The sequence below is a fragment of the Lipotes vexillifer genome, unplaced genomic scaffold (genome assembly GCF_000442215.2).
Source record: "Lipotes vexillifer unplaced genomic scaffold, Lipotes_vexillifer_v1.1 scaffold490, whole genome shotgun sequence".
Classification (NCBI taxonomy): Eukaryota; Metazoa; Chordata; class Mammalia; order Artiodactyla; family Lipotidae; genus Lipotes; species Lipotes vexillifer.
This window is the reverse complement of record NW_006796397.1, coordinates 1322402-1338964: the sequence shown is the minus strand read 5'-3', so window position 1 is coordinate 1338964 and position 16563 is coordinate 1322402. Positions and strand designations below refer to the sequence as shown.

The window sequence follows — 16563 nt, the reverse complement described above, 5'->3', positions numbered from 1 at the left end:
TTAGATCCTTAATTTCTTTCAACAATGTTTTATGGTTTTCAAAGTATAAGTTTTGCACTTTTGTTTTAATTTATTTTTTAAATTTATTTATTTTTGGTTGTGTTGGGTCTTCATTGCTGCACATGGGCTTTCTCTAGCTGCAGCGAAAGGCGGCTACTCTTCATTGCAGTGTGCGGGCTTCTCATTGTGGTGGCTTCTCTTGCTGTGGAGCACAGGCTCTAGGTGCGCAGGCTTCAGTAGTTGTGGCGTGAGGGCTCAGTAGTCGTGGTTCGCGGGCTCTGGAGCGCAGGCTCAGTAGTTGTGGCGTACGGGCTTAGTTACTCCATGGCATGTGTGATCTTCCTGGACCAGGGCTCGAACCCGTGTCCCCTGCATTGGCAGGCGGATTCTTAACCACTGCACCACCAGGGAAGCCCTGCATTTCTTTTGTTAAATTTATTCCTGAGTATTCAATTCTTCTTGATGCTAACTGAATTGTTTTCTTAATTTCATTTTTAGACTGGCTCTCAATTTTTAACACTGTAAAAATGGAAATATGATTATCTCTAAGAATAGTCATGTCCAGAAGATAAAAAGCAAATCAATTTTCTAGAAGAATACACAGCTTTTCCTGGTACCAAGGACCATGAAAAATTTCTTGCCTTTGACCTCATGAAGGGGATTCTATGTAATGTAACATACAACTTCTTCAATAATATATCCAACAATAAATATAACACCCAAGAAAGGAGTCTGAATCAAAATCATGTGTGAGGTCTTTTTAAAAATATAGACATTCTGGCTCCACCCTAAATCAAGATTTAGTGAAGAGGGGTGAACCAGGGCATGTGAATTTAAAAAGTATCTTTCGGTAATTTTGATATCCATGACGGATTAGGGCATCTGCAGATCTGATTTCTACAACTGTAATTATTATACTGTTTCTCTATATAAACGTGAAAAAATTATCTAAATGCACGGAGTTAAAAAAAATCAAAAGTACCTTGAACCATAGCAAGGTTATGTTTTCTTACTTACTGGGTGATTTGCTGAGGCTCATCTTCTCCACAGGTTTTGCTAGCTTGGGTTTCTTGATAAAGGTTCCACCAGGCTTATTAAATGGTTGCATCATTTTTCTCTTTATTCCTCTTGCAGCAGTAACTGTCACATTGGTGGGTTTGTTTTGATAGTCAACAACAATTCCAGGTCTATGAATGCTTCCAAAATCACTCATATGCTGCAAATTTGTGAAATCAAGAAATATTAGCACAATATCCAAAGATAACGTATGAATTCATATATAATTTACGTTACCTATCTAAAGTTTTTCACCTGAAAATTCCTCAGAATGTAACTAAATTTTACAAGTCCACTCTGAATAAATACATTGAAAAACTCTGTAAATTATTACATGAGCTCAAATCCACTGAATTAGTATTTTTATTTCCAGAAGAACAAATATGAATATTTCCTGTTTTTTGATTCTTACAATTCAAAATTACTTGAGATCATAAACAACATATGTGCCTGTCAGAATATTACCACTTGTACAACTCTCTGACAACTCCTCTTCAGAGTTCCTAATCGATGTTTTCCCATGAAAAGACCTTAAAAGAAATCTTTATTTTACTAAAACCTGGCTTAAAACTAAGATACACAAAGAAGACCATATTTGAAGTTTGAAGTAAAAAAAGATCCAGAAATGATTTAGGATTTCTCCCTGTTGAAAAAGGGATGAGAAGGCGAGATGGAACATTAGTATGAAATAGGAGAGTTAAAGCATAACCATGCATCAACTTCCAAGACACACTTCAGATAAAGAATTGCATCTGACGTTCCATTCACATTCTTACCTAGAGAAACATATTCTGACCCAGAAGCCCAAGAAGCAAAAGTTTACAGACGAAGAGTCATGCAACCAAACGACTCTTTGTGTCCCTTCCTCTTCTCCTGTTATTAACAAAATCCACTACACCAAAAGGCCACATGTTCATAGAAATTTACTCTACTAACCCTACTTTTAGAAGATAAAGATTGAGGAGTAATCTGAAGAGAAGGATCCAATGGGAATTGTACAAGTGAAGATTAAAAAAGAAAGCCCTATTGGTTCATCTATGTCATTAACAGGAAGAAAGAAAGAAAAGTCCATTCCGACTAGAATGGTGGAAACAAAGAACAGGAATACCTGTTTTTCTATCATGAAAACAAAATTGATATTTGAAGTCTCATTGAGAAAAAAATCATTTGCCTAATGGAAAACGTTAAGAGTTTTCCAAATTTTCCAACTGGAATAGATTTTCAATTTCAAAACCCAAAGCCTATTATCCCAACTATTTTCAATTAATCTACAATCATGAAGCATGGTAGAATAGCAACATATCAGTTGCTTACATTTGTATATTATGCTTAGGAATACCTATCTAACCTAGTAGACTTGAATAAATTAGTGTTTCCAGGTAATTTACATAGTCACATCAGAAAAATCTTCATCAATTATCCATTAAAGGTGCAATGCATTTTACATAAGTAAAGAGTAACTGTTATAAATGCAAAATTTCTACACAAGTATGACAAACTACACTGATGTACCAAAGGCTAGTGAGCAGTCAAAAATATGTGCCCTACAGCACTTTTTATCAGAAGTACTTTCCTCTGCAAACAGAATATTAAGAGCAACTGACTTAAAAAAAATAAAACACTCCTCATGTTATAGCAAAATTACAATATTCTTTATAGGATCAAAGTGCATAGTAACTCCACAATCTACATACCCTTACTAGGTAAAATTTCATGTCAGTCAAGTTACCTGAGAATGTAAGGCATAATCTTTATACTATATATCCTGAAATTAAATACGTGAAGACTAGTATATTTACTCATTTAAGCAGTAATTTACAAAATATTACTTCCTAGGAAGAAGCCGTAGACATGTTTATACAGGGAGGAAATTATTTCTCAATAGTAAAACTAGTGACACAGGTAAAACAGAACACCCAGCAATAGGACATACTGTAAGAGAGTAAGTTAGCAAAATTATACTGACCACAAATCATCTACAACCTATTATACATATCAACTTCTTCACCATGTAAACATGGCTAAGCTACCCTCAACTATCACCGACCTTTAGTCTCTTGTGTTTAATGTGAAATATGAAGCTTTGAAGAAATTCTACGTGCTAGAGTTTAGCAGCAAAGTATACACATTTTATCATACATTGCACCTTTAACCTACTCAAAAACTCCAGAAGGGTTCATTACCTTTACATAATCCAAGAACTGTCCCACTAGCAAAATTGCTAGTGTTTACAAGGAAAAATGCAACTCCTTTTAACCCCTTTTAGACCAAACCTAATATCCTCACCTTTTTAATAAAGGGAGATTTGGTAAAACTTTATGAACAATCATCTCACACTGCCACGTATTTTCTGAGGTGGAAAAACTTTTATAGGCAACCTAAAAATTATGCTTAGGACTCAGCTTTTCTTCAAAATACACTGGGATGAACAGTGTTTATTCTAGTTGAAAACCATGGTCTTGAAAGGGTTTAAAAGAGTGACTAGTGAAAAGAATCTGAAAAGATTCTGTTGTACTTACTCCTCGGCCTCGGCCTCTGCCTGTTGATGGTCCTCCAAAAGCATCATAGTTTCTGCTTCCAAACGTACTTTCAGGATAAGCAGGCGTTCCTCTCCCCCGAGAGCCTACAGGTGCAGGCTTCATATGGGGTGAAGAAAAACTGCTGTAGGAAGAGTAATTCTCTCTTCCTCTGTCCTCCATAAACCCAGGCCTCAATTTTGAACGGGAGTAAGGTGCTTCCCAGCTAGACCCGCCCTGGTTTCTACCTCCGAAAGAGTCAAGGCTATTCCGGTAGGAGCTCTCAAATCGACCACCATAACTACCTCCGAAGCGGCTTTGTTCGGGTTCATTAAAACCATAGCCAGATCTGTACAGATCTCGCCCACCCAGAGAAGACCTGGAGTCGTAAGACTCATAAGGTCCAAACCTGGAAGAGTTGCACAGTGAGGGAAAAAACAAAAGTAAGCTTACTAATGTTAGACAATTCAAAAGACAAATTATCAGATGACATTTATCAACTAAAATTCATTTATACCATACTGGTTTGCACAGTTCTACTTTTGTTCACACTTGATTAGGGCTGGGCAGTTCAACATGAGACCAGATAGAAAGCTATCTGAGTCAGTGTTTAAATGAATTGAGTTAAATAAACCTTAGCTTAAAAATCTGCTTTTTGGCAGCTTTCTATTTTATTAGAAAGAAAAGATTTGTCTGTCATTATTTAAGCCCAGCCCTAGTCTTGGGAAAAGTCATTTGTTAAAGTTCACAGACTACTCAAACTTTCTTTGAATCCATCCCTAATACTGGAAAATACAAAATATTTACAATATTTTGGCTTTCAATAGGGACAAAATTGAAGACTACACAGAGGTAGGCTACTTGTGACACAGAAGAGATCCATTTGCACCCCCAATAATCTATATGACAAAACTGCTTCATTGTGTCTACAGCAGTCAAAATTGGGAGAATTATCTGGTTATAAAGTTTGGCAACCTGCCAAACTTTGGTTAAGGTCAATAATCAATCCTCAGTCACTTTTTACTTGTAGACTAACAAATCTAACAAATCTAGAAGGATAAGCACATAAAATAGAACATAAAAGTAAAAGACCGCACACATATACCCTCTGCATATGAATTTTCAAGGCAGATTAGAAAGAATACATTTTATAAGGTCTTCAATTGTTTGAAGAATTATTCCCTAGTATCACATAAAATTATCACATAAAGCTACTCTAAAAAAGGGAGTGTACAGTCTCCTCAAGGTTTTAATAGAGTCAACAGAAGAAACAAATCATCTTACTTCTCACCAAAGCATGGATTACAGAAGTCGCTTATCTTACAACATAGTTTTATAAAGGCCCACAATTACACGAGATAAATGATAACATCTACATAGTTTATGCACATTACATTTACAATGTAATAGGGCAGGAAGAGATATGGTAAAACATTTAAATGTGTTACATTACTTCAATTATTTACAGATCACTAAAGAGAAGGTACTATTTACTTCTGAATCCTAGTAACCATATAAAAATTATTCCTCTTTTCAACTATATTTTTCAAAACATCTATCACGTAAGCAAAATTGTTGTATCTATTTTCTTGATTTTTCTCTACTATAAACCATAATGGCACACTTGAAGCAGAAAAAAGAAAAGTAAGCATCATTCGGTCCATCCTTAAGGAATCCAGATCCTTCAATTTATGAAGAAGGACAATACTTTCAAATGTTTCCTAACTAGTTTTACTTATATCTAGTAGGAATCTTTGTGCCTCAAAAAGTAGACCCCCCTTGACTTGAAATGTGGTCAACCCTAAAGCCTGTAGGAGGAGTTCAACTAGGTTTAAGCTTTACACAGCACTGACAGTGAAACATAAGTACAATCTAAATTCTAGCGCATTAAAATAAGAAAAGGTATCATACTCATGGCTTTAATATAATGTTCCTAGTCTAGAGCACAAGTGTTTCTGGTATAAGCAGTACCTGCCAATAAATAATCTAGACATGATTTAAAGAACACTTTTATTATTACAATATGCTCTTGTAACTTACTTTAAAATTAAAATTAAAAGAGTAACTATTTTAAATGTTTCTTAGAAACTGAATGTTGCTAGACTGGTTCAGTTAAACCCATTCTAGTCAAAGACTGCTTTGCTGCTTTATAGAGTACCCCACAGTAGTAAAGATTTTTGGAAATTCATAACAAAAAGCTTCACAAATAATATTTCCAATAACATTTTTATATCATTTGTTCAGGACATTCTGATTGATAAGCGGTTAAAAGTAAAAGAAGAAGAAAAAAATGCTCACTGCTAAAGACAGAAAATCTTACTCTATTATAATGAAATGATAAAGGTTTTCCTGAGATTTTCCTAATGTCTGCCAGTGATGCTGAGATAATTTTTAGAACCATTAACACCTTTCAACATTTAAGGTGATTCTAAATAGCAAAGTTCAAGTAGCGTCACATGCCTAAGGAATAGGAAATTAGAATATCCAGAATCTTACAGTCATCTAATTATTTGGCCAAGTGATGAAGCAATTTACCTGCTACCCCCACCACCACCACTGTGACTGTCCATGCCATATGACTGGTTTAGGTAGGAGTCCATGGATCTTTGACCCCCACAGGATCCATGGCCATAGTCACGATCCATCCCTACAAAGAGTTTAAAAAGAAAAAAATTAAATGACGCTCACCTTTACTGGCACTCAAAAGAAGAATTTTTAGATAAATATCCTTGAATGTCAGACCTCCATAAGATCCGGGGCCATAATCACGATCCATTCCTAAAAGAGTCAATAGCAAAAGGTCAGTAAGATACCATCCTCTTCAGGAATCTTTGCATAAAACACAAGATATTCATATCAATCATCTGAGATGATAATTCATCATTAACATTTAAGCTAAAGTCACAATAGACACTGAAGGAAAAAACACACAGATTATAATCTACTGAAAAATCAGATTTGCTAATGACACCTAATTTTTCAAAGAAAAACATTATCAACTAACAAGTTCTATATTAAAATTATCTTCAATATAGCCAATGTTTATTTGACTAGGGTACTACCATAAGGCCCTGTGTTAGGTGCTACATGGTACATAATTAATAATTCCTATTCTTAAGAAAAGTCAGTATTTAATAATGTCAAAAGGAAAAATTTTTGTTACAAGTATAGTCTTCTACATCTAACTCCTCTCAAAATGTCTAAAAACTCAGAAGCAGCCACATTTTAAATTAGCCCAATTGAAATTAGTTCATACAGTAATTCAAATAGGTATCTTTAAAAAGTAAAATCAAAGTAGGGCCAATCTGTGGTACTGTGCCTATAAATATTTAAATCCTCAAATACTTTGAATAAAGGGAATGAATGTGAATTCTAGCAATGCAGACACTAAAAAAATTATGATACAATCGAGGCACTTAAGTATATTTTATTACACTGTAATTCCACTTACATCCCAACCTCTGACATGAAAAACAAATACAACAAAAGAGGTAATAAAATGAATTTACTATGATTATAAAATTGAAAAAATTTAAAAACCATTCAGAATGTGTTTCCTATAAAGTCCTTTAAGATCCTTCATTTATCACCCTCTCCAAGTTTTATGCACTAATAAATGTAAGAATATACATGGAGCAAATACATTAATTTTTATTTTTTAAAAACGCTAAATTTTAATTATAATCATATAAATATGATTTCTGGTCCTAATAACAAAATATTGCAACTTTAAACCTGAAAGCAACCTAAATGATCAAGTTTAATCGTTTCATTTTATAGATCATGGAACTAAAAAGTCCAAAGAGATGAAATGATTTTCCCAAAGCCTCATAAATAACCACCCCTCTAGTTTCGTGCTGTCGCTTCTACATGAAACACTCTCTTCTACCACCCCAAATATCAGCTTGTTGAAATTTTCTAATTTTTTAAAGTCCATTTCAAATACTAATCCTTTCAAGAACATTTTTATTGACGTTGTCTCAGTTGATTATCATCTCTTTCTTTTGAATATCTACAAAACTCTGTAGCTCTTACATGGTATTTATGATACTCTGCCTTATACAGTATTCTGCTATTTGTGGCCTCATTTTTTTTTTTTTTTGGCTGCGCCACACAGCATATGGAGATCTTAGTTCCCCAACCAGGGATGGAACCTGTGTCCCCTGGAAGCGTGAAGTCTTAACCACTGGACTGCCAGGGAAGTCCTGTGGCCGCATTTTAAATGTACACTAGACTTGCGGTCAGGGTCTGATTTTTCACAAATTTTTTATGCACCCTAGGACAGCAGTTTTCAATAGCCTGTTGACTACTGAGAGTTGCCAGGACCCCTTCAGAGGGTCCACAAGGTCAAACTATTTTTATAAATAATACTAAGATATTATCTGCCTTTTTCACAGTGTTGAAAATTTTTTTGCACTGAAGATGCAAAAGCACTGGTGGATAAAACTGTTGGTGCTATAGCACAAATCAAGGCAGTGACACCAGACCACACTAGTAGTTGTACTGCACACTTGCAGTAAAAAATAATAAAATAAAAATGCCATCATTGCTTAAAGAATGTCCTTGATGAAGCAGTAAGAATTATTAATTTTATTAAATCATGACCTTTGAGTACACTCTCTTTATGATATTCTGCGCAGTAAAATGGAAAGTATATGTAAAGCAATTTTGCTGCATATCAGTGCGTAAAGTTCCATTAAGTGCCATAGTTCTCTCCAGGAAAAGCCATTGAATTAGCCACTTTTTACAAGGAATACTATTTTTACTAAAAGGAAAGACTGACATTCAAAAACTATGGCTTTCAGACTTGAGCATCTGGCAGACAGTTTCTCAAAAATGAAGTGAAACTCACTTCAAAGAAAACAGGTAACAATATTTGTTGCCAAAGATGAAATTCAAGCTCTCACGTGAAAATTAGAATTTTATAAAACTTGAGCTTGACAGCTTCCCAATACTTAAAGGTTTTTCTGATAAAATTGATACTAGTATTACTGAATATGACTTTTTACATTGTACAATAAAATCTGTCAATATTTGGAAAATCTGAATAACTCAATAAACCAGTACTTTTCAAATAACTAATGCCTGATATTACAGGATCATAAATAGTAAAAAAAGATCCATTAAAAGTGCAAGGCATACAAATGCATTTTAATATAACAAAAAGTTTATCAATATACAGAAAGTACTGAGATTTTTTTTTTTTTTTTTTCCTTGCGTTATGCGGGCCTCTCACTGTTGTGGCCTCTCCCATTTGCGGAGCACAGGCTCCGGACGCGCAGGCTCAGTGGCCATGGCTCACGGGCCCAGCCGCTCCGCGGCATGTGGGATCTTCCCGAAACGGGGCACGAACCCGCGTCTCCTGCATCGGCAGGCGGACTCTCAAGCACTGCGCCACCAGGGAAGCCCACTGAGATATTTTACATTGTTTTTTGTTCATACTAAGACTTCAAGTCAAGTTCATACTAAGACTAAGACAGCATACCTCAATTCAGACTCTCCACACTGCAAGCGCTCAATAGTCATACATGGTTAGTGTCTACCATATCAGATAACACAGTTCTAGACTGATAAAATAGTTATCTGTCTTTAGAGTTGGTAATTATACAATATAATTTGCTCCTATCTCATATAGGGGACAATTTCAACATTAAAATAAAGTTTTCAAAATAAAAAGCTTTCCTTTAAAGGCCTCATATTAAAATGTAATTTTAGAGTTAGGTTCAGTTAGGTACACAAAAACAAAAAAACTTGTATTTTGTTATTTCTGCTCATTTCTATTTTGAGTCAGCAGAGGCTGCCTTTGGATACTAAACCTTTCAGTTTTTTGATTCTGTGTGTTTTTATTTCACTACAGAGTCATAAATTACTAACATTTATTGAACACTCACCTTGTGCCAGGCACTGTGGAGTACACAAAAATTTAATAGAGCTATCCTTATATAACAATGACTTGGGCTTACTGTTCATACTACTGTTACTATTCAGTTAATCAAAAAGGAAAAGAGGAAAAGTCTTTATACGTATTGCATATAATCAGTGTGATTATAGGGATATAGATTCTATAAGATGACCATTTATATATAAACGATATTCTTCCAGGTTACCAAAGGAATTTAAAAATCACTTTAAAAATAAAGTTGTAAGACTATAACATACCTTTACTATTAATATTAAATGAGAACAAGGATATACTGTACAACACAGGGAATACAGCCAGTATTTTACAATAACTATAAATGGAATATAACCTTTAAAAATTGTGAATCACTATGTTATACACCTGAAACATATAGTATTCCATCAACTATTTCTGAATAAAAAAATATATTAAATGAAAGTAACTCACTCAAAAATTAAACGGACATATTTTAAATCAAATCTGTTCTATTGCTTTGATTACGCTATCATATAAATGATAAGCTCAACAAATGTTAAAACTCATGTATAATTAAATCAAAAGATAAGAGCTGTGGAGTAGTATGAAAAAACAACTGACTTATGATCAAAATAACTAACAAGTTGTATGACACTAAGTCATGAATGAGACCACTTTTTACCACCTCCACACTACTGGCAACATGATGCAGGCCACCAGCATCTCTCACCTACATTATTCCAACAGCCTCCCAACTGGTTTTCCTGCTTCCACTTCTGCTCCCTTTCTGTTTATTGTGAAGAAAATAGCTAGAAGAATTCTGTTAAAATGTAAGTTAAATTATGTTCAATGCTCAGTACTTTCCAATGGCTTCCCATCTTACTCCAAGTAAAAGCTAAAGCCTTAAGAGAATCTATAAGGCCCTACACCAGTGGCCCTTACCCACGGGCAATTTTGCCCCCCAGAGGACATTTGGTAATGTCTGAAAACATTTTTGGCTGTCACCAAAATGAGTAGTGGGTGCTACCTGCATCAAGTGCCACAGGCCAAGGATGCTGCTAAAACATTCCACAATGCACAGCACATTCCCCCAACAATGAAAAATTATCTAGTCCAAAATGTCAACAGTGCCAAAGTTGAGAAATCCTGCCCATTACCTCTTACCTTTACCCCATTGCCTCTTAATTTCATCATCCCCTTACTCCACTCTAGCTATACTAGGTCCCTTGCTGTTCCTAGACTACAACAGGCATATATCCATTTTTGCACCTGCTATTCCCTCTGCCTGGAATGCTCTTCTGTATCTGTGTTGCTCACACCCTCAACTCTTTCAGGTCTTCACTTTCTATTGCTTCCTAGATATAAGCAAATTGTCTTTGACTTTCAATGCCTTCTGGCTACACCTCACTATTCTAACCTTGTTTTAAGATTACTCAGCAAAAATCATCTGCTGTAGTCAAGCTCATCTTCTTAAGTCTCTCTGAAGCACAGTGTACTCAGCCCTACCTTTGTTCCTGCTTTCCCTCTACCCAAAATGCTTTCCCTTTTTTTGTCTGCTATTTATATAAGAAGAATTATTTTAAAGCAAGAAGGAAATATGAAGACACTGGAAATACAACTTCCTTCCAAGAAATTTGTAGCTTGACATGTTTTCCAGTGTCTTCTACTTTATTTCAGTCGCTGGAAAATACAATACTAACAATCAATGCATTGCTGGCTTCAACTGGTAACTACTACACACCTTTTATTTCCTAAAGTCTACAGCATTCTTCCCCTAGATAGCTTCATGGCTTGCATCCTCATCCCCCTCAAATCTATGCTCAAAAGTTACCCTTTTAGTGAGGCTTTCTCTAGCTAATCTCTTTAAAATTGTAACACATGAGCGTGCACGCGCGCACACACACACACACACACACACACCCTGCCCTGTGTTATTATTCTCCTAGCACTTGCAATAGTACAATATATATTACTTCTTGTTTACTGTCTATTTCACCCCACTAGACTGTACACTTCACAAAGGCAGGAATATCTGTCCATTTTGTTCACTGCTATATTGCTAGCTCCAAGAACAATATCTGATACATAGCACTCAATAAATATCTGTTGAAGTCAAATTACATCCCTGAAATTAAGTTCCTCATTTATAAAATGTAGATAACTCAGGCCTCAAAGTGGTGTCAGGCAGTGGTGTTTACCTAAAGGTGCATTCCAAAATCAGTCAAAGTAGTTCCTTAAAACTTACATAGTTGGGACCATTTACCCTAAAAATTAAGATTCAAGGGGACTAGAGTATGACCTAAACAGATACACTTTGAAACAGCTCCACAGGGAAGTCTAACAATCATCCTTAAATGAGAACCACTGTTGGAACTAAAATTAAGAGAAAAATAAGTCATAACATTAGTAAAAAACTAATTTGAAAAGATACATGCACCCCCATTTTCACTGCAATATTATTTACAATAGCCAAGATATGGAATAACCCAAGTGCCCATCTATAGATTAATGGATAAAGATAATGTGACGTGATATATATGTATGTATATACATGAAATATTACTTAGCCATGAAAAAGAATGGAATCTTGCCATTTGCAACATGGATAGACCTTGAGGGCATATGCTAAGTGAAATCAGACAAAGAAAGATAAATATTGTATGATTTCACTTATATGTAGAATCTAAAAAAAACAAATCAAATTAACAAAACAAAACAAACAAAAAAGCCAAGCTCATGGATATAACAGATTGGTGATTGCCAGAGAAGGGGGGTAGGTATAGGAGTGGGTGAAATGGGTGAAGGGAGTCAGAAGGTACAAACTTCCAGTTATAAAATAAACAAGTCATGGGGATGTAATGTATAGCACAGTGACTATAGTAATAGTGTATTGCATTATTTGACAGCTGCTAAGAAAGTAAATCTTAAAAGTTCTCATTACAGGAAAACTATGTATGGTGATAGACGGTAACTAGACTTATTGTGATCATTTCACAATGTATACAAATATGGGATCATTATGTTGTACACCTGAAATATAATGTTATATGTCAATTACACTTCAATTAAAAATAAAGTGCATGTTTTAAAAAGAAGGTCATAACATTAGTAACAGAAATTTCTGAAACTCTTTTTGCAACACTGTACATTAAGAAAATAAACTTCTTGCCCTCTATGATTCTGCATCTCAAAGCCCTATATTTAGGCATTAAATTCAACTCTCTCTTACATCCTACTGGAGATCATGGCCTTCTATTATTCCAAACCTCTTTGGTAAAAGTACTAGTCCTACTGACTCCAGTTTAAAATCCTGGATTCATTTTTATTCATCCTTCTCAATTTTCTACTCATTATTAGGCAGCCTGAAAGTTCTGCTAATTTTCTCAAGAAATAGCTTAGGGCTTCCCTGGTGGCGCAGTGCTTGAGAGTCCGCCTGCCGATGCAGGAGACGCGGGTTCGTGCCCCGTTTCGGGAAGATCCCACATGCCGTGGAGCGGCTGGGCCCGTGAGCCATGGCCACTGAGCCTACGCGTCCGGAGCCTGTGCTCCGCAAATGGGAGAGGCCACAACAGTGAGAGGCCCGCATAACGCAAGAAAAAAAAAAAAAAAAAAAAAAAAGAAATAGCTTAGTATTTTTAAAATTACTATTATCACCTCCCAAGTTCAAGGTCTAAAATCCTTACACCTGAATTTACAAAACAGCCTTCTTGATAATTTTCCAGTTTTCAATCTAACCTACATGTGGACGCAAATTAAACTTCTTCTGGTAATTTTATTATATCACTCTGCTGCTCGAAAATATATTTTTCAACACTCAACATACACTGCCTACTTCCTATATGTTTAACCCTTTTAGTCAACATCAAATCCAAAGTTTCTCTAAATTCTTAGAGATGATAAATAGAAATTAACTGAATGTTAATTATTCCCATAAAATGACACGGTCTTCTTTACATAGTAGTACATTTACTTCAGTTTTATTTAGTGAATATATTACATCCTGTACAACAGTTGAATTTTGCATTTCTCTGGCAATTAGGATATTTAATTCCACTCCCTGGTGTCATTCATATAATGCTTTTTAACCTCTTTGAATTGTTCCATGTTCTTTTTGTGTTATTATTCTGTCTGGTAAAGCCTTAATTCTAATAACTATCAAAACACCACCCCAATTGTATGCTGCATACCTCTTATGATTTTACCTAGCTCTGTAATCACAACTCTAATGTCATGCTTATGTCAATAAACAATCAGGCTTCTTTATGTGCTCCTCTAGACAATTCTTTATATACTAACACATTTGGACACATTAAAGCAAACCACCTCAAAAACAAGGTCAAAATGTTACAAAAGAAGCAGTATAAAACAAAGCCAATAATCCACTAATCTACTTTACTCAATACCAAAACCTCTAATTCAACAAAAATAACTCAGCTGCTTGTTAAGTCCTCACTCAGTGCAGTCAGGGACTTTATAAATGAAAGGATTCATAATTCAAATAAAACAGCGTCAAATTAATCTCAATAGCCCTAAGTTTTTCTGATCCCAAATTCTCTAACTCAAATAATATATATATTATAACAACATTAACGCTGATACATCAAGTGACCAAACAATGACTGAAACAAGGCACAATTCCCTTTTTACATTGGTACTTTATATGGATGAAGAGCAAAACTGAAATGCATTCCCTTAACTTATTTCAGAGAAAATGAAAGAGGATACTCACCATTAAAGCTCTGATAAGTATTTCTGCAAGCAGAGTGTGTGTAATCTATGAAGACACATTTAACAGAAAGGAATTAGTGCAATATTAGCAAAAATCTGAAGTTATATACCCATCTACTAAAAACAAACACAATTTTTAAAATGCCATTAATGCAATTATCTGCAAAACTACGGTGTAAATAATTATAAATATTTCATATGGGAAAATACATATCCCTTTCTTTTCACTGTCTCCCCAAATGGCAAGTTTATCATCCAAATCATGGTAATGTTAAAATTAGTTTATAAAACCTAATAATAATAACATCCAAAAAAGGGGATCCAGTACTGATTTATATGGAGTAACAAAAAGGAAGGAAATATGTGTCAAATAATGCAAAAACCAGGGACATCTGAGAATTGATTCTATGTAATATATAATTTTTTCCAAGTTAATATTTCTTTTAGCACTTTATTTGCTCTCTAAAGATTTCAAGATCTTATCTGAGAAGTGTATATACATATATGTATATATGTGTGTTGCTATATATACCCAGGATGTGGCATCATCATCAAAAAATCATATGGATAATTTCTCTGTCAAAACGAATTCGGCAATTGTTAAATCCTTTAGTTAATTTTACTAATAAATACTGAAAGAAAAGAATTTATAACAGAGTGGTCATTTGGATACAACAGAATCCAACTACACTACACAGGATTAGTTAAAGTCCAACTAAAACAAAAAAAACGCCACCAGAGTGTGCTACTGTTAATACCTAAACTTCCTGTTTCAAAGTAACTTAAAACTATCCACAAAAAGGTTATTCCAATCCCCTTTCATATACTTAGATTTGATAGCTTTAACTCTTTGTGGCATGAAATCAAATCAAAGATCAAAAGATCATTTAGTCAGACTCACAGCACATTCAAAGATAATTCTGGGGGTTGGGTTAGAGGCTTAGAACTAGGTAGTGAACTGATTTTATTTAGAAATGCCTGGTTACTCAGGACTAAATCCAGTTTATTCACACCCCTTCTCATGTCTCCCTAATGCTGTCATTACGTACTCATTTTACCTTGACACCCGTTCCTATAAAGTTGGCCAAGATTTGAAGACAAGTTGAAAACCAAATTCATTTTACTTCGTGAGCCTATGAAAATGCTTTAAAGAACTGGCCTGAGAGACGACTGAAAGGTACTGCTAAAATACGGTTTATTTAAACAGCAAGTCCAACACAGGCGGTTGTGCACAGGTCTGAATTTGAAGGGCATGTGATGCTGTGCCAGAATTCTAACTTAAGTCCCATCCATACACCGTCCAGAGAAAAATGCTTTGGTTCACAGACATATTTCAAATTAGGGATTAAGGCCCGGGCAATGTCTTTTGGTGGATAAATATCCCAGTTTGCTAACCAGAAACACCTTACTTTCCATTCCGGATAGAGATCTACTTATACTTATCACTTACAGATGCCCTTTAAACTCGTCTTAAACTAAGACAACCAGGCACACGACCGTGAACAAGCCTCTGAAAATCCTATCTGGCGAGAAGTAACCTGGGTTTGGGGATTGACTAAAAGGACGATCTGGGTCGCTGCCCACGGCGCGAGTGCGAGCCGCGGCAAGGGAGGCCCGCTTGCCGCTTAGCCCGAGACCTGGAAGTTGGAAGCGTCCGGGCAATTTCCACGCAGCGGGGCGGGGACCAGTCTGGGGCCGAGTCCGGAGGCCGCGGCGCTTTAGGCGCGTCCTTACCCACACCGAGGCCGGCGCGGAACTCCAGGGTCGCGGGCCACAGCGGGCGCCGGGCCGGGGGATCGGGCGCGCGGGTCGCCACAGAGGCCGACTCCGGGCACCGGGCCCGCGGCGGGCGGGCGGCCTCCGGGGCCGCAGAACAAAGCCCACACGGCCATCTTGAGACGGTAAACAGCCCCCCGGGGCAGGCCCCCCCGCCTCCCGCCGCCGCGGCGACCAGCCAGAGGCCGCGCTTACCGTCCTCGAAGTCCATGGCGGAGGCTCGGGGCCGACGGCCGCGGCGGCGCTGGGCTGAGCTGTGGGGGAAGGCGAGCGCCCGTGACCCGCGGTTACACACAGCCAGTAAACGCGACCAAGAGCGGCGCTACCTGCCCGGGAGCCGCAGGCCACAGCGAGGCTGGGAGGCGGGGCCGGCCGGCGCTGCCGGCCGTCGCAGCGCGGCCTGCGATTGGCTGGCGCAGGCTGATGGGCGGGCCCTGGAGTGGGGGCGGGAAGCAGGTCTGCTGTCACGCTCCCAGGTGCTGACCCTCTAGGAGCGGACGAGGGGTAAGGAAGGTGGAAGAAAAAGGCGCCCCAGAGACTTGCCGGGGTCGTGGGAAGGAGAGCTGGGTGTTCTGGAAGGTCTGGCTGCGGCCCGCCATGTTTGATTCT

The 16563-nt window shown here is 36.9% G+C and overlaps 1 protein-coding gene across 1 annotated transcript in view; it reads right to left on the bottom strand.

The window, feature by feature from the left end:
• Positions 1-16563, bottom strand: part of ZNF326 (zinc finger protein 326) — a 37152-nt gene extending 20589 nt beyond the window's left edge. Inside the window, exons 1-6 of the mRNA XM_007468518.1 lie at positions 16150-16563; positions 14180-14224; positions 6315-6350; positions 6108-6219; positions 3576-3981; positions 1018-1216 (exon numbers count right to left, since the gene is read on the bottom strand). Coding sequence (XP_007468580.1) covers positions 1018-1216; positions 3576-3981; positions 6108-6219; positions 6315-6350; positions 14180-14224; positions 16150-16165 — 814 coding nt within the window. The 5' untranslated portion in view covers positions 16166-16563. The remainder of the gene's footprint in view (positions 1-1017; positions 1217-3575; positions 3982-6107; positions 6220-6314; positions 6351-14179; positions 14225-16149) is intronic.